The sequence below is a fragment of the Elephas maximus genome, chromosome 8 (genome assembly GCF_024166365.1).
Source record: "Elephas maximus indicus isolate mEleMax1 chromosome 8, mEleMax1 primary haplotype, whole genome shotgun sequence".
NCBI classification, from domain to species: Eukaryota; Metazoa; Chordata; class Mammalia; order Proboscidea; family Elephantidae; genus Elephas; species Elephas maximus.
This window is the reverse complement of record NC_064826.1, coordinates 72270571-72295951: the sequence shown is the minus strand read 5'-3', so window position 1 is coordinate 72295951 and position 25381 is coordinate 72270571. Positions and strand designations below refer to the sequence as shown.

The window sequence follows — 25381 nt, the reverse complement described above, 5'->3', positions numbered from 1 at the left end:
AATAAAAATGTCCAACCTGATTTTACTTTTGAGTGTAGAAGACAAAGTTCATAACTGCCTGTGAATCCGTGGTGAGAATACCAATGATTTTTTGCAGCTTTTGCCAGCAAGAGAAGCTTCCCTTGACCTTCCAGTCCTGTGTGATCACCAAAGAGTGCCAGGTGTCTGAGTGGTCAGAATGGAGCCCGTGCTCAAAAACATGCTATGATACGGTGTCACCTAAAGGCGCTCGTGTAAGGACACGCACCATCAGGCAGTTTCCTCTTGGCAGTGAAAAGGAGTGCCCAGAACTTGAAGAAACAGAAGCCTGTGTATCCCAGGGAGACGGCATCGCACCTTGTGCCACGTGAGTAAATAAAGAGGAGACTGTAGTCTCTGCTGAAGCATTGCCCAAATTGCATGTTCCTCCAGCTGTTTGATTTTTGTGCATTCTAACTAGAAAAAATGAAGCATCACTTTATAAATACTGTTATAAAAGAAATACAGGCTATACAGGGGAAAAGGTGTCCTTAACAAACTAAATTTCAAAATCTCCATGTAGATTTTTAGTATAAATTCTGTTTTCTTCATTTTCCATAACGGGTTGGCAAACATTTTTTGTAACATGTCAAATATTTCTCTGTTGCAACAAATCAACTCTGCCATTGTAGCCGTAGACAATATGTAAACAAATTAGTATGGCTATGTTCCAATAAAACTTTATTTATAAAAAAGAAGTGATAGGGTCACTTTGGCCCTTGGGTCATAGTTTGTCCACCCCTGTTCTATAAGGTGAAATGAACTTGCAAAATACTGGTTTCTGTTGCTCACTGTGCAAGTATTATTGAAATTCAGTACTGTACATAATAACAAATCCTATTACTGAAAAGAGTAAAATACTACTTCAGAATAAGGAGACTGTAAGCTTTTTGAGGACAAGTATTACCATATTCTATGCAAATAATGCACGCCTTCTGTGACTTTGCCTGCCTCCCCCTTCCCACAAGGTAAGCCCTAGGCTTTTTTTTTTTTTTCCACAGCAACATGTAGAAGAGGATTGGCATGGCAGCATTTGGGAGAGTGCCTGGTGTGGGGGGGAAGGGTGTGGGGTGTAGCTGGCAAACAAATCCAGAAGGAGCATATTATTTGCATAAAAATATGGTATGCTCATTAATTTTTTTTTTTTTAATCACTAGCTCTTATCAGAGCCTGGAACACAGTAAGTGCCCAATAAATGTTCATAGAATTCAGGCGAAATAAGAATAGTTCTCAATTATTTGGCAATGTTGCAGTATCCTTTTTGTTCTTAAAAATGATCACTTCCAAGACATTGCTGTGAATTATTTTGGCAATAATAATTATTTCAGCTTTATCTGAAAATAGGTTATTTATAAAGTAATGTTAAAAAATCTTAGTTTCATGGTAAATATGCATGAGCTTCTTTGAGAGCCTCCCTGGGATACTGCTTAAAGAGTATGTATGTGTACAGCTGGAACTTCATGAACCAGTAAGCAAAAAAATTAACATTACTGTTGTTACAAATAATAATAGCAGTAACAAATATAGTGATAATTTATCTGAGCTCTTCAACTCAGCAGCATTTTGGAAATGCCCATTCTCCCTAAAGTAACAGGTAACTGAAAACCCCACAGAGGGTTTCCTTCCTAACATCTCTTCTTGTTCCACTGACTATTGTGTTCTTTGTATATTCAGCTCAAGAAGTTGCCGGAATTTCCAAAGTGTTTTCTCTCCTATGGGATTCCTCAATTTTCCCTCATGCTGGATACTTTATTATTTTTCCTGTCACATATTTGGAACCCTGATGGCCCAATGGTTAAGAGCTCAGCTGCTAACCAAAAAGTTAACAGGTTGAATCCATCAGCCACTCCTTGGAAACCCTATGGGGCAGTTCTATTCTGTCCTGTAGGGTTGCTATGAGTCAGAATCGACTTGATGGCAATGGGTTTGCTTTTTTATTTCCTCATATATTCAAACACCATTAACAAGATAAACATCCCTGAGCATCTGTGTCCCCCATTTTTCTTAGAATGTGTAACCAATTAACAGTTATTGTTCAAAATGCATTCTTCTCACAGGACTCTTTAGGATGACCTAGATTGGGACCCCAGTCTATTAAAACTATATATATATATATATATATATATATATATATATATATAATTTTCAGTTTTACTCCACTAACGGATGACTCTTTTCTTTCTTTCCCTCACCCCAGGCATCAATTACTCATGTTTTTTAGAACTGACCCAAGTGCTATACTTTCTTTATAAACAAGTGTCAATAGTGTTGTTCCTTGATGACCCAGTCCTGCAACTGTGTTAGTGATGAATCCCCACTTATAAAAATGGAAAACGGGCATGAAGGTCAGCTTTACTGTCATGAAACTTTACCGTTGACTGTGGGAAGCATCTAGATCAGACATGGCAGGCCCTGTTTAACCTTTTTGTCTAATTGAGATGAACATTAGCACATCCACTTGTACCGACATTGGCTGTTAATCTGATTACTAAGGAAGCAACTTGGTTGTAGTGACACAAAGTGTTATGTGAGCCATTTTTTTTTGTGCTTTTAGACTATCCACTTTCCTTCAGGTGGAGAAATTCCATCACTTTCTATCTTCAGTGGCATCGGGAAATGGTTCCCTGACTATCTCCTTAAAGCACGTGTTGGGCTGACAATCCCCTGACATTTCTTTCAAGTCATAATCTTGATTGGTACTTAAATTTAGAACCAAAGCTCATCTTTCCTGTGCTCCACTGATTAGAAAGGTCAGCTTTTTTCATCACTCACCAAGGATGCTCCTGTACAGAACAAAAAGCATTGTTATTCTTGGCAATGAAAATCCTAAATCATTCTGTTACACATTTTAAATCCTAACAATTATAATTTTTATCCAGTATGAAGAAGCAATATTTATATATTTTACTAAAAGTAAAAGGAATGTTTGTGCTTATCACTTGGAATGTGTCCCATTCTTAAATTCAGTCCTTTGTTTATAAGCATCAAGAAAGGGGAGGCCTGGGCTTACCTTAATTGAACATAAAATTTCATGTTTTCAGCTTTATGCTCTCTTTTCATAAAACATTTATAAGGAACTTCCAGTAGTTGCTATTGAAACAGGATCGCCCTAAATTTAACCCCTTTTTGAACGGAGCCCTGTTAAGGACTGAGGAAGAGGAAGGCTTGAAACTGAATCTGCACCGAAGATGTAGTCTAAGATTGATTAAAGGGAAAAATGTTTCTTAGGTTAATTTTCTTAATTAAAAAAAAACTAGAGTGGAGAAAAGTTTTATTCAGTAAAATAAAATATGGTTGCTGGCATTTTCTTTATTTAGATATGGCTGGAGAACTACCGAGTGGACTGAGTGCCGCGTGGACCCTTTGCTCAGCCAGCAAGATAAGAGGAGGGGAAACCAAACAGCTCTGTGCGGAGGAGGGGTCCAGACCCGAGAGGTGTACTGCGTGCAGGCGAACGAATACCTCCTCTCGCATTTGAACGCCCACAAGGATAAAGAAGGTGAACTTGATTTTCTTTGCAAAATCACTGATTTTGATCAGTGTGATTACATGTTTGGTCACTCATGGAGACCAAACATGTCAACACACTGGAGAAATACATTAATTAGGAGTGTGAAGAGCCTATTTTCTGCTCACTTTATGGTTGGAATCCACTATAAAAAAAATGAACAGTAATCCAAGTTATGATTATAAAACCTTTAATATGACTCCATTTTTAGTCAGTTCTGATTTTTTTTTTTCTGATTTACTGACAAGACAGTCTTTAAATTTTTTGACTTAAATGCCTTCCTATTTCAAGCTCTTAGTCAAAATTAAGCTGGAATAATTAATTATAAAAAAGAATAAAAATCATGTAAGTATACACATACAATGCAAGCATATATTCTAATTTTTTTCTTTATGTAACAAGTAAAGCCTCTTTGTAAACAGCATCTTATTTTGTTGTTTATAATGTGGTAGGAAAAATTATTATGGTATTGAGTGAAAATTTTAATTGGAATATAGAATAAATACAGAATAAACTATAGTAAAAGGCATTAATGTAATATATTGTATATTAAAGTATCGTAATTCTAACTCTTAAATTAGGGAAAGTTGAAGGAAAATATTGAGTCTAATGTCCAACTTCCTATTAATAGTGACCAAAAAAATCAGATGAGCTAAACCCAAAGGCATGACTCTTTTTTAAAAGAAAATTCTTCGGTAGTTTGCCAGACATATATTAGATTTTTTTTTTTTTTAAATCTCAGTTTGAAGAACAGATGCAGTAAGTATACGAACCAAAAAAAAAAAAAAAAAAAAATGAAACCTTGGTGGTATACGAAAGGACAAATGAATTCAAAGTGTCCAGGACTTTAGTATTTTAAGAATACATAATTGTGTATTAATATTACTGTGAAATTCTTGCCATTACAAGTTTATATTGAATTGGTGGCTCTTAAGTTCGAATCCGCCAGGTGCTCCTTGGAAACTCTGTGGGGCAGTTCTACTCTGTCCCACAGGGTCGCTATGAGTTGGAATCGATTCGAGGGCACTGGGTTGGGTAAGTTTACGTGAACAAGAATATGAATACCTGAAGGACAGCAGAACTTCCTTGGCTAATCTAGTCAATAGCTACTAATCGAATATCTGGAACAACGAAGTTCCCAAAATCATGCAAGTTAGTGAGGATGGAAATAAAAAAAAAAAAAAATTCATGTCATTAAAGAGCTCACATTCATCATAAGGTCAGATTAACAAGCTAATAGTTATAATACAATATGATATGGATTACTGATGTGATTTGGAATGAGTGTTGTGGAATCTTACAAATAGAACCCTTCATGGAAGAGGTGTCACTTGAACTGGGTGACGAAGCATAGAGACAATTGGATCAGAAATACAAGAGGGAATTTATTCTGTGCAAATCATGTATTAGGGTACACTGCTAAAGATCTGAAAAACAAAAAAGACAAATTTCAGCAGTAGAGATAGCATGTTGTACTTGGCAAATTGTTGACAGGATAGTGTTTCCTAGGAAGCATGTCGATTGGAGAGGGTAAAGAATCAGGATAAAGACCCTCGTAGATACTGGCAGTTGAAAGACTAAAAACGGAGAGAATTCAGGGCAGGAATCTGAGTAAGAATTATCAGAGAAGAGGGGAAAGAACCAAGAGAAATCGGTACTGTTAAAACCAGGAAAGGAGAGAGCTCCCCTTTCACCGGTCGTGTACAGAGGTCATGGAAGATAAACACTCAAGTTTTGCATTTGCAACTTCTAAAATTTAATTGTTCTATGTCCACTAACTTTACACAGCATGTCAACTCATTTAGGAATATAGCCTAGGGATACATTTTACTACTAATGTATCTCGAGGTTTCAAGGAAGTTGCATAAAACACATAATGTTAGTGCATTAATATTTTCCTGCCCACTTTAATGGCTGCTTTTTAACACTGTTTGGTAGATTTATTATAGCAGTCCTTTCAGAGTAGTATAATTTCATTGCTAGAGGTAGATCAGATTTTAGTTTCTGAATGTCAATAATGTCCTGTAGGTTATTACTTTCAAAAGATCCTTCAGAATTCTGAATTGCAACTAGACATTTTAAAAATAATTTTTTCATAGTGTCCTCCCACCTCTACCAAACCACTGCAGACCATCAAAAATAAAAGTCACAGAAAGAAAGACATACAAAAACAATGTCATTATTAAGATGTATCTCTTGGACTAAAGTAAATGCGAATGTAAAGGTCAATAGATAAAAAAAGAAGTCATTAATTCACCTAAAATTAATATTTATCATGTAAATATGTAAAATGAATAACTCAGGGATTTTTGCCCTTTCATGTCAAGTACCAAGAATACTAACCTCTTATAGTCTTTGTAGACAGCTGATTCTCTCTAGAAGTTGTATATTTTGTCTTCAGAACTTAGGCTTTGAAGGTTACCCCCCAGAAGCATTTAACATTTTCCAGTAGGAAACTTACTGAGCACACCAGCATGCCAGGGATGACATCTAATGGCTATAAAGAAGTGTGATTAGAGAACAATTAAACTGAGGGCTGTGAGGATTGTTCACAATCTTTCTTCAAAAATATGGAAGAATGAAAGCTCACCTTATGGAAACAAAACAACTCCCCAACAACGAATAAGTCACTAATCTCAAAAACCCTGGCTCTGTAACCATGAACAAACCAACCTAAGACCAATTCTTATGTTATTTAATTTAAAGAAAAAAGTCTAGATTGTTCTACTTGCAGGTTCACACTATTTGTTCTTTGGATGAATCGTTCTCACATGTAACCAAGGTGTTAAAATTATCTTAACTCAAAATAAAATACCTTAACTTAAAATTAAAATTTCTTGATGCAAAATTACCAGAAGCAAGTGATATGGAATTCATTTAGGCTTTATTATATTGGCACATCAGATTACACAGATGACTGGTAATGATCACCTTAGTGCAAAAAAAAATAATTTTTTTTTTTTTTAGGACAGGGTATATTAGCTTACCCAGGCACCTAGTCACTGGTATATTCACTACTATATCCTGGCCTACCACAGTGGCCAGGAAAACTTTCCTCCTTGGAGCTGATGTATTTAATTTCCAGAAAGTCAAAATATGTGGTATTAACTCACAATGTGTGTAGTATAATTGTTGAATTATACAGTTGAATTATCAGAATCTAGATTAACTTGGTGATCGGATCTGTAGACAGCTAGGAAAATAAATCTACTTGATTTTGGAGAGTATTTACGTTTGATTCGTGTACTGCTGCTGGTTATAGGTAGCCCTCCCAACCCTGACAACCTTTCGCCCACAATATTCAGGTGAGCAAAATTTCCACTGTCACTTCTTTGGAAGAAAGGCTCAGCAAGTTCCCTCTGATGAGAATTAGCAATAAAACCCTTGACAATCTTTGTTCAGCCAGCTGCTCAGAATTTCAATTGGCTGTGAAAAGTGTCCAGTTTATGCTGGTGTAAAATCTACCCTTATCAGAACATGAAAGAAAGAGGCCTTCCCCGTGGGGAGGTGATCTGTATAAGTCCTAGAAAACTGATTAAAGCATTACTGATCATTGGATGCATGAACTTGAATTGATTTTTTAAGAGTTTAAAATGAAATTAAAGTAGATTTTAGCAACAGTAGCTCAAGAAATTCTTCCATTTGATACTGACTGAGCATACTTTTTAATGAGGGAAAACAAAGTGTTAGTTATAAAGCACCATGAAGCTTACGAAGGATATTACAGGAAACCAAAAGAAGAACGTTTCTCTGAAGCAAACGTATCAAATAATCTACATTAAAACCTGGGTAAGGTCTGTGGTATGTGGGGCTATTAAGAAGGAAAACCCATATAATGAATGAGCCTGTATAATGGCATAGAATGAGATAGACCAACAGAAAGGTTTGGAAGATCAATGAAAAGATGGACAAATGGAAGGACAATTGAAAGGTGGACAGATAGAAGAATGGATAGAGATCTAGTGTTTCTCTGTTTTGCAATGAAATTAAAGTAAAATAGTAACACTGCCCCTAAATAGGATGAAAATTTTTACATTGTAGTCTTTTATATACAATTTCCAGGAACTAGTTCACCTTTGTCAAAGTTGAAGGAAAAATAAAAAAAATATTGCTTATGGTGCTATTTCCCTGTTATTTCAGAAAGTAAATATCAGAGTACATGGAAGTCTAGTGCTGCACCTTTTCTATCCATCACTTTTGAAATAACAGGTAGGTGATAATATTCTATATGACATTTCAATCAGAAATGTGCATCAGAGAATCTTGGGGCTGAAAGAGATTCTCCATAGATTCCCTGGTACGACCCTTACCCCATTTAAGAAAGATAGTTATTTACTTTTACTTTCTACTTTGTTAGAGATATATTAAAGCATGGCCATGAAATATAAATAATTTAATGTTTCTTCTTCAATATTATTACTAGGTGCAAATTTTAAACAAAATATTTTTAAATTTGCAGATTTTTAAAAATTTCTCCTTCATACCATAAATACAGTAAACAAATACCAAAAAACCAAAAACCAAACCCAGTGCCATTGAGTCGATTCCGACTCATAGCGACCCTATAGGACAGGGTAGAACTGCCGCACAAAGTTTCCAAGGAGCACCTGGAGGATTCAAACTGCCGACCCTTTGGTTAGCAACTGTAGTACTTAACCACTATGCCAACAGGGTTTCCATTAAACAAATAAATAAAAAAAAAAAGTACAGCTAATTTGGTTATTGTCTTAGTTATCTAGTGCTGCTGTTACAGAAATACCACAAGTAGGTGGCTTTAACAAACAGAAATTGATTTTCTGACAGTTTAGGAGGCTTGAAGTCTGAGTTCAGGGTGCTAGCTCTCAGGAAATGCTTTCTTTCTCTGTTGGCTCTTTGAGCTTTTGCTTCTGGGTGATGTTCATATGGCTTGGCATCTCTTTTCCCCCCATCTCTGCTTCTCTTGTTTGCTTGTTTAATCTTTTTTGTATCTCAAAAGAGATTGATTCAGGATACATCCTAATTTTGCCTCATTTTATTTTTATTAATCCTCATTGATATAACCTAATCCTGCTACACTAACATAACAAACACAATCCATTCACAAATGGGATTATAGTCACAGGCAGAGGTTAAGATGTACAACACATATTTTGGGCGGATACAATTCAGCCCATAACAGTTATGAACTCCTTTGCTGAGATTAGTAAGTGTAGCTATGAGCACTTTTTGTAATTTATCATATTTCTAAAGCCACCACTTTGTGCTCAGCTAATCTTAGTGTGGTAAATGCCAAAGGAACTAAATCACACCATGGCTACATTTTATAAATCTAGAGTCTACACTGATGCAGTGATATATAAACAGCAATGTAATGTAATTATAAAATAATTCAAATAGGAAATTCCTGAATGTATCAGATCATCCTTAAAAGTCAGTTCTCTGGATATGAGAGAGAAGAGCTCTTTCCTCTGGAATCTCTCTGTGATCAGTGGGTTACAAAATGGAAAGTGAGATGCCAAAAGGTTTTAGCCATTGGGATAAGAGCTAATAAAAATTCACATGCTGGGAATTAGATTAAGGTAGTTAGTGGGCTACCCCAGAGAGAACTTTGAATTTTTATTGCAGGAAGAACGTACTGATGAGATGTCAGGAAGTAGTCAACCAAAAAAGACAATCGAAGAAAAAATATAATGAGGCAGCTTGGAAGTCAAAATATGTAAACTTGCGAACAGTGGTTATCAGAATGCCTTGACTTAGGAGGCATTTAATAAATATCTCTTGTTTTACATGGTTACTGAACCTCTGTAGAATGGCACAATGTTTGAAAACTTATCTGAAACCTATTTTTAGAAAATTTCAAAAATACTCCCTTTTTTAATATTCTTTATATTGGCAAATGACTGTATTCACATTCACCATGCCCTTATCTCTGAGTAAATAACCATTTATGTCTCTGAATCAGAGTAAACATGACCTAACTGTTAGATCAGATGACAAGAATCAAGATTCTTGTGCTTTGTTCGGGTTTGGCTGCTCATCTAAGTGAATCCTGTTTGTATACCTAATTTCTCTTTTCTAGCTATAACCCATTGCTGTCAAGTTGATTGCAACTCATAGCTTCCCTATAGGACAGAGTTGAATTGCCCCATGGAGTTTCCAAGGAGCACCTGCCAATCGTTTGGTTAGCAGCCGTAGCTCTTAACCATTATGCCACCAGGGTTTCCATTTCTAACTATAGTAGATATTTTAAAAGTCTTTTGAATTTTCATCATAAGACTACAGCCTTGGCCTTGTACCTTTATGCATATTACTTAGCTTTATTTGCCCGGAAATATCTATTCATAATTGATTCTTCTGTCCCATTTCCAGCAATATGGCAGACTAGATTACCTGAAAATCATCCTTTACAGATTCCTAGACATGCGGGATACAATATTGTTTTACATGTTTTTAAGTACAAGGCTGAGTTCTCAGTTAACTGAACGCTCCCCAAACCAAACCAGCATAGATGTGCTGATGCTCTCTGTGGTTGCCCTGGAGTGGAGATAGGACAAGCAGAAGATTACCTATTATAGGGCCTTAGGTCCTTGATACAGGACTTTTGGCCAACAAGAGAGAGTACAACTAGAAATACTGCCTAACCTAAAAGGGCTATACCATCAATGTATGACTAGAGAAACTAACTCACCTGTGCAATGAGATGATAAGGAAGTAGGTGAACCTCAGTCCCAAACCTCTCTAAGAATTCCAATATTGGGCCTGTACTCATATTAGTTTTAGGTTCAAATTTATGGTACTTCTTTGAATCAAACAACCACAAAGCTGAGAAATTAATATAAGAAATGATACCAGACCAAAGATACCACCGTGGTGCTTAGAATAAACACAGAATGAATGACATTGGAAAATGAATGATTACCTACAGGAGATAATAAAATTCATTGTCTATATCAGTGTCTTGGACAAAGTCATTGATAGAATACTGATAAAATACATGAGTGATATTAAAGTAATAAGGATAAAACATATTGGATAAAAGTATTATGACACAAAAAGAATATATTAGCAGACTACAAACAATGGAGTATCTTCAACAATATGAAGTCTAAGGAAATATCTATAAATTCCTATACTTAAGCCCCAAATGCTCACAGCAAAAGAAAATAATAGTAATATCAATGATTATGGTGGTGACGATGATGATGACAATGACAGTTGATTGTGTTTATTAAGGTAGCTGTGTTAATTATTTGGTTGTTGTGAAGATTAAATGCTTATGTGAGGAGAGAACACTTGGAATCAATGATTTGATATTAAACTTATTTTATAATTGTTTTCCTAGCACTGCTCTTATGCACATCAACCACAGTTTGATTGATGAGGTGTTACAAATTTAGATCTCCCACCTGGTATTCGTTCATTCAACAAATGTTTACTGAACAACTATGTAGTGGGTAAGAGCTACGGCTGCTAATCAAACGGTCCGCAGTTTGAATCCACCAGATGCTCCTTGGAAACCCTGTGGGGAAATTCTTCCCTGTCCTGTAGGGTAGCTATGTGTCAGAATCGTCTCAACAGCAACGGGTTTAGTTTTTGGTTTTTATTGGATTTTATCTCTGATATGGATTTCGAAAATAGAATGTTTGAAAAGGTGGAGTTGATCCCTGTTATAGGGAGCTGATAGTATAATAGTAGACTTGTATTTACAGTTTTGTTTACTGAGGGCTCAGAACTGACCCGTTACAAGGTTGATATGGAGAGACTTCTGCAGACATGTCAGTTTGGGGTTCCCCATTTAAACTTAGAGTACACTACACCATGGTCCATCTTTAATAAAGAATTTTTACCCCTATTCAGTGGGTGAATTATTTTTCTCTAATGCACGTATTCTCAAAATGTAGTTTAAGAGTAACTTAAATGCAGAAATCCTTGGGCATTATCCACTGAGTTTCTAATTCTGTAGGTCTAGAATGGGTTCAGGAATCACTGTGTCTTTTACAAGTATTGTCATTGATTTTATCATAATCTTATAAGAGTCCTTTCAAAGGCCCTTTTCATAGTCTAGGTAGGGAGTGGGGGAGGGTCCAGGTTTTCTGCCCTCGAAGCTTATGCAATTTAGGAGACCCTTCAGGTTAAAAACAAATTTAAAATTCTAAATACAAATAACTAAGGTTTCTCCCGGGGTCTCAGAAGGGGCTTGTGTGCATGAGGGACTCTGAAAGTTAAGCTTCATTGGCTTCTCAATAATTCTATCCCTAATTCTAATATAGATTTTTGGCCTCTATTAAGGCATCACTACCAAAGAGAATCATTACATTAAGATAAGAAAAATGTGCATACATGTCTTGAAAAGTCTTGTTTCTTATGGTTCTGGGGACATTGGGGAGACTGGTGAAAGTCACTATATGTTTTGTGAATGAAGTAGAACTTACAAGTTCCAGTATTGGCCTGGCCTACACTGATTAAGCCCTAATTTTAAGTCTCTGAGCTATGTATGAATCTTTACATTAGCACTTTCTAGTATTTAAGCTAGGAAACTGCAGACGAAGAAAATCTCACATTCTTGGAGGTATTGTTTCATCTTACTTCATCCCTGTAACCTGAGATGGAAAGAGCCCATAGCCGTTAGAACAGGACCTTCTATTAATGAAAGAAAGATGGCGGATAAAATGTCAGATAACCTGACACTATCAAGTGACTGTAGCACGTGTGCTTTTCTAACCCTTAAGCACTTATTTCAACGAGTTCGTTGCAGATGAGTGATGGCACTAGGAGGAATTTTGAAAGGAGCACTCAGAGATGTGCGCTGGTGAATGAATAGCATTTTTTTTTTTTTTTTCAGAGGCACACTCCTGCTATCCATGGATGTAAAAGAAATGGTTTGTGGTTGGCTGTTCGCTGCCTTGCTGATATTACTCAGTAGGGAGTAGCTACTCTCTCCAGTGTTAACAGAGGAGTACAGACTACATTGTGGAACTCATTAATATTTATTTCTTCTAAAAGCAGTGGGCAATAAAAAGGAAAATAAACCAGGGAGAATAGCAATGGGAAAAGGAAGCCATGACAATAAATTTATCTTGGAAAGGTTTCACCATTTATTGTACACAAAAATAGACTCCAAATACAAGGATCCATATTATTATGTTATTAGTCTGGAATCCACTAAAAATGCCTCTCATTGGGTGAAATAATTTAAGAAAAAAATTGCATATTGAACACAATTCAAGAATCAAAGCAGTGATCTTTATAGATTACCGCTTTGGTTCTTGAATTTTATGTACCACCTTACAATTTCACATTGTCTCTATTCAGCAAAGCTACGTGCCTTCAGGGTTAGTCTTGCTGTGTCTATGGACAGAACTCTCTCTAAGATAAGGATGGCTGGTTTATCACGTAAGACCAATAACATCTCTGTTCCTATACTCTTGTGGCTCTCTCTTTTGTACCATGAAATGCCATCCACTATTGTTCCAACTAAGGGGCCCTGGTGGTGCAGTGGTTAAGTGCTTGGCTGCTGACCAACAGGTCAGCGGTGAGAAAGGTGTGGCAGTCTGCTTCTGTAAAGATTTCTAGCCTTGGCTACTCTGCTCTGAAGAGTTGCTGTGAGTCAGAATTGACTCTACAGCAATTTAAAAAAAATTGTTCCAACTATCCAAATATCTTTTTAACAAATAGTCTTTTTAACTGTAGGACCCCAATGATCTTCATCCAAAACCGACAGCCCTTTTTTACTCTATTACACGATTTAAGATTTGATTACATATTATTTTACAGTTGTTTCATGAATATTTATGTCAACTTCCCAAGATTTTACACTTCTGAGTGAGGGCATTTGGGTTTTTTTCCCTCAAAAGTTCTTTGGTATAACCCATGGTTCTTAGCAAAGGGTAATTTTGTCTTTTTGGAAATGTGCTAATTGTGTCATCTGGGAATGTCTTACAGAAAAAGAAAGCCCTTCAGTTAGTGGGTGCTGACTTTCTGGGCATTATAATTGATAGTGCTTCATTTTGGATTAACCTATCTGCCTCACTAACTTAATTCTTTTCCTCTTTTTCTTTCCTTTCTTCTGAGTAAACTTAGTGAGGTAAGGTACGGAAAGAACTACCTACCACAAGGCCTTGCGCTAATTATTATGTTAAATGAATACCAGTGTGTTTGTTTTTTCTGGCTAACTTGAGGGAAAAGGGAGCTTTTCCTTTTTTTTTTTTTTTTCCAAATAACAGTTTTGCTGCAAATCTTGTGCATGTAATAAAGGCATAATTGCATGCTGGCTTTTCTAATTGATTATATAATGGCAAATGTATAATAGATGGAGTTTCTTTACAATATGTCCCGAAATTCTGCTGTGTGCTCAAATTATATTTATAATTCCTTCTTTCTTGCCAGCAATGGAAGGGATAGACATTTTCCAAAGCTGTCTTTGTAGAATTTTAGAGTTAAAAAAATATATAATCTGATTTCACTTCTATGGTTATGGGAGATGCAATAATTACAGCTTCCTTTCCTTTGTGACTGAATCATTGGGACGTTTAAGCAGCAGTCAGTCCATTGCCAAAGATTCTGAAGGAAATGTCTTTAGTAATCCTGGCATTTTTGGGGGCAGTCTGAAAACACTTTCACCATTGCTCAGTCTGGGGATGTCACACTGGTTTTTCTGCCCCTTACATCACACAGGATTTTCTGGGCCTCTGAAACCACCTTGGTTTGTCAGAGTTATGTCTGGAAGACTTTAACACTTGTGGTTAAATGATAGTAATAATAATAATGATTAAAAAAAAACTGATTAGGCACAGAAAAAAGAATATTTAGAAACATGAGGACATGTGTTGCATGTGCTCAACCAGATCTGGTTGGAAAACCGTGGATCAGTTAATCCCCTACTCCATTAAGGAATTTCCAGAGTGCTTGGAAAAGAAGGCATGTTTTTCACTAAGAAAGCTGCTGATTTGCTTCTCACTTTCTTTCAACAATCCATATTAAGGGCTTAAGTAAAGTAACTAAGATGGTAGATAGAGTTTTCTCATTTATAGATGATTTTCCCAGCCACACCGAGACAATAAGTGACAGAGCATGGACTCAAAGCCAATTCTTTGACTCCAAATGCTAAACTCTATCCCGTGGTACTCCCCTGCCCGGTGCATTTGCCTCAGAGTAAATACACTGGATCTATTGTTGTCCATTACTTTATCAAAATCATCAGGAGTAAATACATTATATTGTCTGATGATATCTCTGTTGCAGAACAAGCAAGCAAACAAAAGTGACACAGTTATTTACCTTTCGTAAATTAAAATGAATGAAAACTGGCCCTAATTTAGGCACTTTTTTAGGAGTCAATTCAATTAAGAAGTTTATTCCCTGAGATGATTCTATAAGGTCAGTATGGAGTCTTGTCCATAATTACTTGAACCAACACCAGTAATAGATTGAACTATATGAAATTGCTGCTTTTATAGGTCAGCAACAGTTGATTAGTGGCAATTTCACATGATTCGACTGAATAGCCGCCATTGATGTGTCAAGTCATCTGGTGTAAACTACGCTTGTCTCAGGCTTTCCACAGCTACTATCTATGAATTGTAGTCATTGTTTCCACACGAGCAGTATGCATTTGTGCTGTATGCATGTGGTTTAGATAAGGCAAGAATTGTCTCCTGTAATAATATGTAGATTTCCCCACAGTAGGTATTTTTTATGGGAAGGTAACTCACACCGATGGCTTGAGAGTGACTTGAATTCATCAAGCAGCATTTATTCCATGCACAGTTTAATGAAAGAAATCTCCTACATTCAGTAATGGGATTTTCAGTACTTAACCTATGTCCTGCCTTGTGTGTAAATACATTCAATAAAGGGAGATACAGTGATTTTAAGGACAAATGTATGAGCTAAGTGGGATAAAGGAAAAATATTAGTGGAAAGAGAATATCAAACCAATAATGAAGCTAATGTAGATTAAGTAAAAAATGGGTAAATAAGATCCTGTAAATTTCTTGAAGTAGGACCACAAGTTTTGTCTCTAAGCTTATAATTACTGTCATGGATTGAATTATGTCCCCCCCCAAATGTATGCATCAGCTTGGCTGGGCCACGATTGCCAGTATTGTGTGGTTGTCCTCCACTTTGTGATTGTAATTTTATGTTAAAAAAGATTAGAGAGGGATTGTAACACCCTTACTAAGGTCACATCCCTGATGTAATGTAAAAGAAGTTTCCCTGGGAAGTGGCCTTCACCACCTTTTATCTTACAAGAGATAAAAGCAAAGGGAACGGGAGGCAGGGCCAACATGGCTGACTAGGTAGACACTACCTCGGATCCTTCTTACAACAAAGACTCGGAAAAACAAGTGAATCGATCACATACATGACAATCTATGAACCCTGACCATCAAACACAGATCTAAAGAGCTGACCTGAGCGACAGAGACTGAGAACGAACAACCACGGGGAAGCAGTGACTGTTTCCGGAGCCTGGAGCCAGCGTCCCAGTCAGGAAACCTTGGCACTGGGCTTTGGACTGGGCACAGGGAAGCAGAGCACTGCATCCTGAGAGGGCGCAAACACAGGGCGCAGCCCTAGCCCCCTGAACTGACCTCGGGGGAAGCCCAGCCACTGCACGTAGGCAGCACAGCGACGTGGCTGACAGGAGGAGAAGGCACCGGGAGGTAGCGACTGGTTTTGGAGCCTGGAGTATGGCATCGCAGCCGGGGAGCCTTTGCCCTGGGCTTTGGATTGGGAGCGGAGGAACTAACCGCAGCTTCTGAGACAGCGCAAGCACGGGACGCGGGCCTGACCCTCGGGGGCAATCTCTACCCAGCCAGCGCACACAGTCGACGCGCCCCTCGGGAATCTCAGATAAAAGAGTCATCCCAAGCAAGATAAGTAACTTTGTCTATATTCCAGGATGCTACTCTCTCCTATTTATCTGAACCCTCCCCTCCCCTTCCAGGCGGCTTCATTAACATTGGAATTTCCTGAGCCAGAGAGTGAACTGCTCTGCGGTTTTTCTTTTTCTTTTTTTTTAATGCTCTTTTCCTAACCCATTCTCCTGGCCTGAGAGAAGCAGCTACAAAAAACCCAGGGACCAAAAATCCTTTCCTAATTGGACTAAAAACACAGAACCAGCTCCCCCCCAAGCATATGTGATCCACAGTCTTGGGCTTTCATCCCTACAGGGAACAAGGTGGCTATTATAACGCAAAGGCAATTCTGATAGGGATCTGACTGTGATTGTTTTAGCGGATTACTGGAAAGACAAGTTTCCCAGGTCTGATATCTCTGCATATTCAACAGAGGCCTCACTGACCCACAACAGGGAACTGAGGACTGAAGCTCCCCCCAGACCACCTAGCCTCCTGCCTTAGGGGTCTAAGGAGGGTGACACCTACCAATCTGTAGAGGTACTTGCATTGGGGGCCTAAGGTACAGCTACGGAGCCCACCCACCAAGGTGCTTTAGGAATAGAGACACACCTACATCACTGACACTTGGGGGAAGCCTGTCAGCATCCTGCCCCTGCCGGAGTGTGAACACCAGCTGCTACTAGAATCTGGTGCACACAACTATCATTACTTCTCTAGGTGGATAGGTGATAGTCTGCACCACACACTTGATGACCCAAAATCAGATTCTACTCAAGAATAGTGAATGGACTCTTAAGTTTATATATCTCGTAACAGCCCAAACCAGCTGGTAATAGGACATAAGTGATTCAAGGGCTACAACAATCAAGACAGCTCAATCTAGTATCCCATCTACGTATATTGAAAGAAAACAAAACAAGATAAGACTCAGTGAGCAAATATAGAATAAATCACTACAATATCTTAGTGATGGCTCAGAGACAGCAGTCATTATCAAACCACATAAAGAAGCAGACCGTGACAGCTTCTACAACTCTCAAACAAAAGAATCAAAATCTTTCCCAAATGAACATACAATCCTGGAATTGCCAGATACAGAATATAAAAAACTAATTTACAGAATGCTTCAAGACATCAGTGATGACCTCAGAAATGAAATAAAGCAATCTACAGACAAAGCCAAGGAACACACTGATAAAGCAGTTGAAGAACTCAAAAAGATTATTCAAGAAGATAGTGGAAAAATTAATAAGTTGCAAGAATCCATAGAGAGACAGCATTCAGAAATCCAGAAGATTAACAATAAAATTACAGAATTAGACAACGCAATAGGAAGTCAGAGGAGCAGACTTGAGCAATTAGAATGCAGACTGGGAGATCTGGTGGACCAGGGAATTAACACCAATATAGCTGAAAAAAAATCAGATAAAAGAATTAAAAAAAAAAATGAAGAAACCCTAAGAATCATGTGGGACTCTATCAAGAAGAATAACTTGCATGTGATTGGAGTCCCAGAACAGGGAGGGATAACAGAAAACACAGAGAGAATAGTTGAAGATCTATTGGCAGAAAACTTCCCTGACATCATGAAAGATGAAAGGATATCTATCCAAGATGCTAATCGAACCCCATTTAAGATTGATCCAAAAAGAAAATCACCAAGACATATTATCATCAAACTTGCCAAAACCAAAGATAAAGAGAAAATTTTAAAAGCAGCCAGGGATAAAAGAAAGGTCTCCTACAAGGGAGAATCAATAAGAATAAGTTCAGACTACTCAGCAGAAACCATGCAGGCAAGAAGGGAATGGGATGACATATATAGAGCACTGAAGGAGAAAAACTCCCAGCCAAGGATCATATATTCAGCAAAACTCTCTCTCAAATATGAAGGCGAAATTAAGATATATACAGATAAACACAAGCTTAGAGAATTTGCAAAAACCAAACCAAAGCTACAAGACATACTAAAGGAAATTGTTTGGTCAGAAAACCAATAATACCAGATACCAGCATAACACAAGGTCACAGAACAGAGCATCCTGATATCAACTCAAATAGGGAAATCACAAAAACAAATTGAGATTAATTAAAAAAACAAAACAAAAAAATGCTCAAAACAGGGAATCATTGAAGTCAATGTGTAAAAGATCACAATAATCAAAAAGAGGGACTAAATACAGGTGGCATAGAACTGCCATATGGAGAGGGATACAAGGTGATATAGGGCAATACAAGTTAGGTTTTTACTTAGAAAAATAGGGGTAAATATTAAGGTAACCACAAAGAGGTATAACAACTCCATAACTCAAAATAAAACCAAGAAAAACATAACGACTCAGCAAACATAAAGTCAAATACTATGAAAATGAGGAACACACAATTTTCAAAGAAAAACGTGTCAGCACAAAAAAGTAAGTGGAAAAATGAAATTGTCAACAACACACATAAAAAGGCATCAAAATGACAGCACTAAACACATACTTATCTATAATTATGCTGAATGTAAATGGACTAAATGCACCAATAAAGAGACAGAGAGTCTCAGACTGGATAAAGAAACACGATCCGTCTATATGCTGCCTACAAGAGACACACCTTAGACTTAGAGACACACACAAACTAAAACTCAAAGGATGGAAAAAAATATATCAAGCAAACGACAAGCAAAAAAGAGCAGGAGTAGCAATATTAATTTCTGACAAAATAGATTTTAAAGTTAAATCCATCACAAAGGATAAAGAAGGACACTACATAATGATAAAGGGGACAATTGACCAGGAAGATATAACCATATTAAATATTTATGCACCCAATGACAGGGCTGAAAGATACATAAAACAAATTTTAACAGAACTGAAAAGTGAGATAGACACCTCCACAATTATAGTCGGAGACTTTAACACACCACTTTTGGAGGACAGGACTTCCAGTAAGAAGCTCAATAGAGACACAGAAGACCTACCTGCTACAATCAACCAACTTGACCTCATTGACTTATACAGAACACTCCACCCAAGGGCTGCAAAGTATACTTTTTTTTCTAGCGCACATGGAACATTCTCCAGAATAGACCACATATTAGGTCATAAAACAAACCTTTGCAGAACCCAAAACATTGAAACATTATAAAGCATCTTCTCAGACCACAAGGCCATAAAAGTGGAAATCAATAACAGAAAAATTAGGGAAAAGAAATCCAATACTTGGAAACTGAACAATACCCTGCTGAAAAAAGACTGGGTTATAGAAGACATTAAGGAGGGAATAAAGAAATTCATAGAATGCAACGAGAATGATAATACTTCCTATCAAAACCTCTGAGACACAGCAAAAGCAGTGCTCAGAGGCCAATTTATATCAACAAATGCACACATACAAAAAGAAGAAAGAGCCAAAATCAGAGAAACTGTCCCTACAACTTGAACAAATAGAAAGTGAGCAACGAAAGAATCCATCAGGTACTAGAAGAAAACAAATAATAAAAATTAGAGCTGAACTAAATGAATTAGAGAACAGAAAAACAATTGAAAGAATTAACAAAGCCAAAAGCTGATACTTTGAAAAAATTAACAAAATTGATAAACCATTGGCCAGACTGACTAGAGAAATACAGGAAAGGAAACAAATAACCCGAATAAGAAACGAGATGTGCCACATCACAACAGACCCAACTGAAATTAAAAGAATCCTATCAGATTATTACAAAAAATTGTACTCTAACAAGTTTGCAAACCTAGAAGAAGTGGATGAATTCCTGGAACAACACTAGCTACCTAAACTAACAATCAGAAGTAGAACAACTAAATAGACCCATAACAAAAAAAGAGATTGAAATGGTAATCAAAAAACTCCCGACAAAAAAAAAGCCCTGGCCCGGATGGCTTTACTGCAGAGTTCTATCAAACTTTCAGAGAAGAGTTGACACCACTACTACTGAAGGTATTTCAAAGCATAGAAAATGACAGAATACTGCCTAACTCATTTTATGAAGCCACCATATCCCTGATACCAAAACCAGGTAAAGACGTCACAAAAAAAAGAAAATTACAGACCTATATCCCTCATGAATATAGATGCAAAAATCCTCAACAAAATTCTAAGCAATAGAATTCAACAACATATCAAAAAAATAGTCCACCACGACCAAGTGGGATTTATACCAGGTATGCAAGGCTGGTTTAATATTAGAAAAACCATTAATGTAATCCACCATATAAATAAAACAAAAGACAAAAACCACATGATCTTATCAATTGATGCAGAAAAGGCATTTGACAAAGTCCAACACCCATTTATGATAAAAACTCTCAGCAAAATAGGAATTGAAGGAAAATTCTTCAACATAATAAAGGGCATCTATACGAAGCCAACAGCTAACATCACTCTAAATGGAGGGAGCCTGAAAGCATTTCCCTTGAGAACGGGAACCAGACAAGGATGCCCTTTGTCACCGCTCCTATTCAACATTGTGCTAGAGGTCCTAGCCAGAGCAATTAGGCTAGACAAAGACATAAAGGGCATCCGGACTGGCAAGGAGGAAGTAAAATTATCTCTATTTGCAGATGACATGATCTTATACACAGAAAACCCTAAGGAATCCTCCAGAAAACTACTGAAACTAATAGAAGAGTTTGGCAGAGTCTCAGGTTATAAGATAAACATACAAAAATCACTTGTATTCCTCTACAACAACAAAAAGAACATCGAAGAGGAAATAACCAAATCAATACCGTTCACAGTAGCCCCCAAGAACATAAAATACTTAGGAATAAATCTTACCAAAAATGTAAATATATAAAGAAAACTACAAAGTACTACTACAAGAAACTAAAAAGGACCTACTTAAGTGGAAAAACATACCTTGCTCATGGATAGGAAGACTTAACATAGTAAAAATGTCTATTCTACCAAAAGCCATCTATACATACAATGCACTTCCGATCCAAATTCCAATGACGTTTTTTAATGTGATGGAGAAACAAATCACCAACTTCATATGGAAGGGAAAGAAGCCTCAGATAAGCAAAGCATTACTGAAAAAGAAGAAGAAAGTGGGAGGCCTCACTCTACCTGATTTCAGAACTTATTATACAGCCACAGTAGTCAAAACAGCCTGGTACTGGTACAACAATGGGCACATAGACCAATGGAACAGAATTGAGAACCCAGATATAAATCCATCCACATATGAGCAGCTGATATTTGACAAAGGCCCAGTGTCAGTTAATTGGGGGAAAGATAGTCTTTTTAGCAAATGGTGCTGGCATAACTGGATATCCATTTGCAAAAAAATGAAACAGGACCCATACCTCACACCAAGCACAAAAACTAACTCCAAGTGGATCAAAGACCTAAACATAAAGACTAAAACGATAAAGATCATGGAAGAAAAAATAGGGACAATGTTAGGAGCCCTAATACAAGGCATAAACAGAATACAAAACATTACCAAAAATGACGAAAAGAAACCAGAGAACTGGGAGCTCCTAAAAATCAAACACCTATGCTCATCTAAAGACTTCACCAAAAGAGTAAAAAGACCACCTACAGATTGGGAAAGAATTTTCAGCTATGACATCTCCGACCAGCGCCTGACCTCTAAAATCTATACGATTCTGTTAAAACTCAACCACAAAAAGACAAACAACCCAATCAAGAAGTGGGCAAAGCATGTGAACACGTACTTCACTAAAGAAGATATTTGGGCAGCTAACAGATACATGAGAAAATGCTCTCGATCATTAGCCATTAGAGAAATGCAAATTAAAACTCCGATGAGATTCCATCTCACTCCAAGAAGGCTGGCATTAATCCAAAACACACAAAACGATAAATGTTGGAGAGGCTGTGGAGAGATTGGAACTCTTATACACTGCTGGTGGGAATGTAAAATGGTACAACCACTTTGGAAATCTATCTGGCATTATCTTAAACAGTTAGAAATAGAACTACCATACAACCCAGAAATCCCACTCCTCGGAATATACCCTAGAGAAATAAGGGCCTTCACCCGAACAGATATATGCATACCCATGTTTATTGCAGCTCTGTTTACAATAGCAAAAAGCTGGAAGCAACCAAGGTGTCCATCAACGGATGAATGGTTAAATAAATTGTGGTATATTCACACAACGGAATACTACGGATCGATAAAGAACAGTGACGAATCTGTGAAACATTTCATGACATGGAGGAACCTGGAAGGCATTATGCTGAGTGAAATGAGTCAGAGGCAAAAGGACAAATATTGTATAAGACCACTATTATAAGATCTTGAGAAATAGTATAAACTGAGAAGAACACATACTTTTGTGGTTACGAGGCGGGGAGGGAGGGAGGGTGGGAGAGGGTTATTTACTGATTAGTTAGTAGATAAGAACTACTTTAGGTGAAGGGAAGGACAACACTCAATACATGGAAGGTCAGCTCAACTGGACTGGACCAAAAGCAAAGAAGTTTCCGGGATAAACTGAATGCTTCAAAGGTCAGAGGAGCAAGCGCAGGGGTTTGGGGACTAGGGTTAAGGAGACTTCTAAGTCAATTGGCAGAATAATACTATTATGAAAACATTCTGCATCCCACTTTGAAATGTGGCGTCTGGGGTCTTAAATGCTAACAAGCGGCCGTCTAAGATGCATCAATTGGTCTCAACCCACTTGGATCAAAGGAGAATGAAGAACACCAAGGTCACACGATAACTATGAGCCCAAGAGACAGAAAGGGCCACATGAACCAGAGACTTACATCATCCTGAGACCAGAAGAACTAGATGGTGCCCGCCACAACCTATGACTGCCCTGACAGGGAACACAAGAGAGAACCCCTGAGGGAGCAGGAGATCAGTGGGATGCAGACCCCAGATTCTCAAAAAGACCAGACTTAATGGTCTGACTGAGACTGGAGGAATCCCGGTGGTCATGGTCCCCAAACCTTCTGTTGGCCCAGGACAGAAACCATTCCCGAAGACAACTCATCAGACATGGAAGGGACTGGACAATGGGTAGGAAAGAGATGCTGATGAAGAGTGAGCTACTTGTATCAGGTGGACACTTGAGACTGTGTTGGCATCTCCTGTCTGGAGTGGAGATAGGAGGGTAGAGAGGGTTAGAAACTGGCAAAATTTTCACGAAAGGAGAGACTGGAAGGGGTGACTCGTTAGGGGGAGAGTAAGTGGGAGTATGGAGTGAGGTGTATATAAGCTTATATGTGATAGACTGACTTGATTTGTAAATGTTCACTTAAAGCTCAATAAAAATTATTTAAAAAAAAAAAAAAGCAAAGGGAAGCAAGCAGAGAGTAGGGGACCTCCTACCACCAAGAAAGCAGTGCCAGGAGCAGAGCACATCCTTTTTACCTGGGGTTCCTGTGCAAAGAAGCTCCTAGTCTGAGGGAAGATTGATGAGAAGGGCAATAGAGAGTGAAAGCCTTCCCCTGGAGCTGACACCTTGAATTTGGACTTTTAGCCTGTTTTACTGTGAAGAAATAAATTTCTCCTTGTTAAAGCCATCCACTTGTGGTATTTCTGTTGTAGCAGCGTTAGGTGACTAAGATAATTACCATTGCAGAGAGGAATACAACAATAATCATGAAATCCATAATGCCTATGAGACAACAGAAACAAGTTGTAAGGGAGGAACACAATTTCTGGTTCGGGCGCCAGAAAGAAAATTTACCAGGGGGCCTTCATAAAGAGGATGCTGTTTAACTATATTGAATTACAACCTCATTAGCATCTTTACAGTAAACACCACAATGAGTTTTAAAAGTAAGCTTTTTATTTAAGCCATTTTTTTCTGTATAGGCCACTAGCATGAATAGGAAACTGTAATGCAGTGAAGGCAAATCAAGGGGAGTTGATGTGATATGGTACAGATTTATAGGTCGCTGCTAACCTGGATAACCCAGGGATAGAGTTAAGAACAGCTAAATGAATGGATGTTCAGCTATTCCCTCAGGCAATCTTCTGTGAGCATTGATAGATATTGAGAGGCAGTGAGTTCCCTTATATCTCTTGACACAAGGATCTAGAGTATGGCTATTCTTGCTGCTACCTAGGTACAGTAAGATGCAGACATGTTTTCCAACCATCATCTAGGTGAGGATAGAATTAGCATTCTCAAATGAAAACCAAAAGACTAGACAAAAACAGAAGCTTGAATAACATGTTATCCCACTTTGACAGGGGGGTAAGTCTAACTGAAAAAGAAAAGATTTATCTGAGTATAGATAAGGGGAAACCAAAGGTCCTTGCATCTACTCCATTTCTCATAGCCCTTAGCGAAAATCTGAAACAGGTACAAAGGACACTGTCTTTTAGGAGAAGCAATTAAACTTTTTGGTATCTTCTCCGAGATAAAATGATTGCAGAGTATAAATATATGGAACTAATTGAGTTAACTTGAAGTAATAATGATAACGATGAGGATGATGAGATGGTGATAGGAAATATCCATGCGATGCTTGCTGTTGGCAAGGCCGTTCTAAGCATTTTACACATTTATCTTATTTATCTCTCACTGCAAGCCTATGCCGTAAGTACAATTATTGCATACTATTGAAACACAGAGAGGTTAAATAGTCTTCCCAAGACATGTAGCCTGTAAATGTCATAACCAGGATTGGGAATCAAAGAAATCTGACTCCTGGCCCCTGCTCTTAACCACTTTGCCATGGGACATAGGCTTACTAATTATTAGCCAATTTGATGCTGGTAAATATCTACTCCCCAAAAAATAATATTGGTTTTAGAATATTTGCCCCCCTCCCTTTTTTTTTTAGTAGTATTTAAATCTTAGAGCCAATGGTCTATTAAGGCTATTCCTATTTAATGACAATAAAATTGTGTGTAGAGTGTGGTACTCTGTATGTAAGACAATGCTCATGTTTGTGTTTTCTGGACCAGGAAGGTGTTTATTTATTCATTCAGCCAATATTTCCTAAGTGCTTTCTATGTTCCAGGCACTGTTCTCAACGCTGAAAATAGATAAGTGAACAAGACAGAAGATTCCTG

At 37.6% G+C, this 25381-nt stretch overlaps 1 protein-coding gene across 1 annotated transcript in view; it reads left to right on the top strand.

Annotated features, from left to right (window-relative positions):
- The window catches only part of THSD7A (thrombospondin type 1 domain containing 7A), a 487115-nt gene that overhangs the window by 245028 nt on the left and 216706 nt on the right, over positions 1 to 25381 (top strand). Inside the window, exons 3-4 of the mRNA XM_049894144.1 lie at positions 98 to 346; positions 3336 to 3517. Of these exons, the coding sequence (XP_049750101.1) occupies positions 98 to 346; positions 3336 to 3517 (431 nt within the window). The remainder of the gene's footprint in view (positions 1 to 97; positions 347 to 3335; positions 3518 to 25381) is intronic.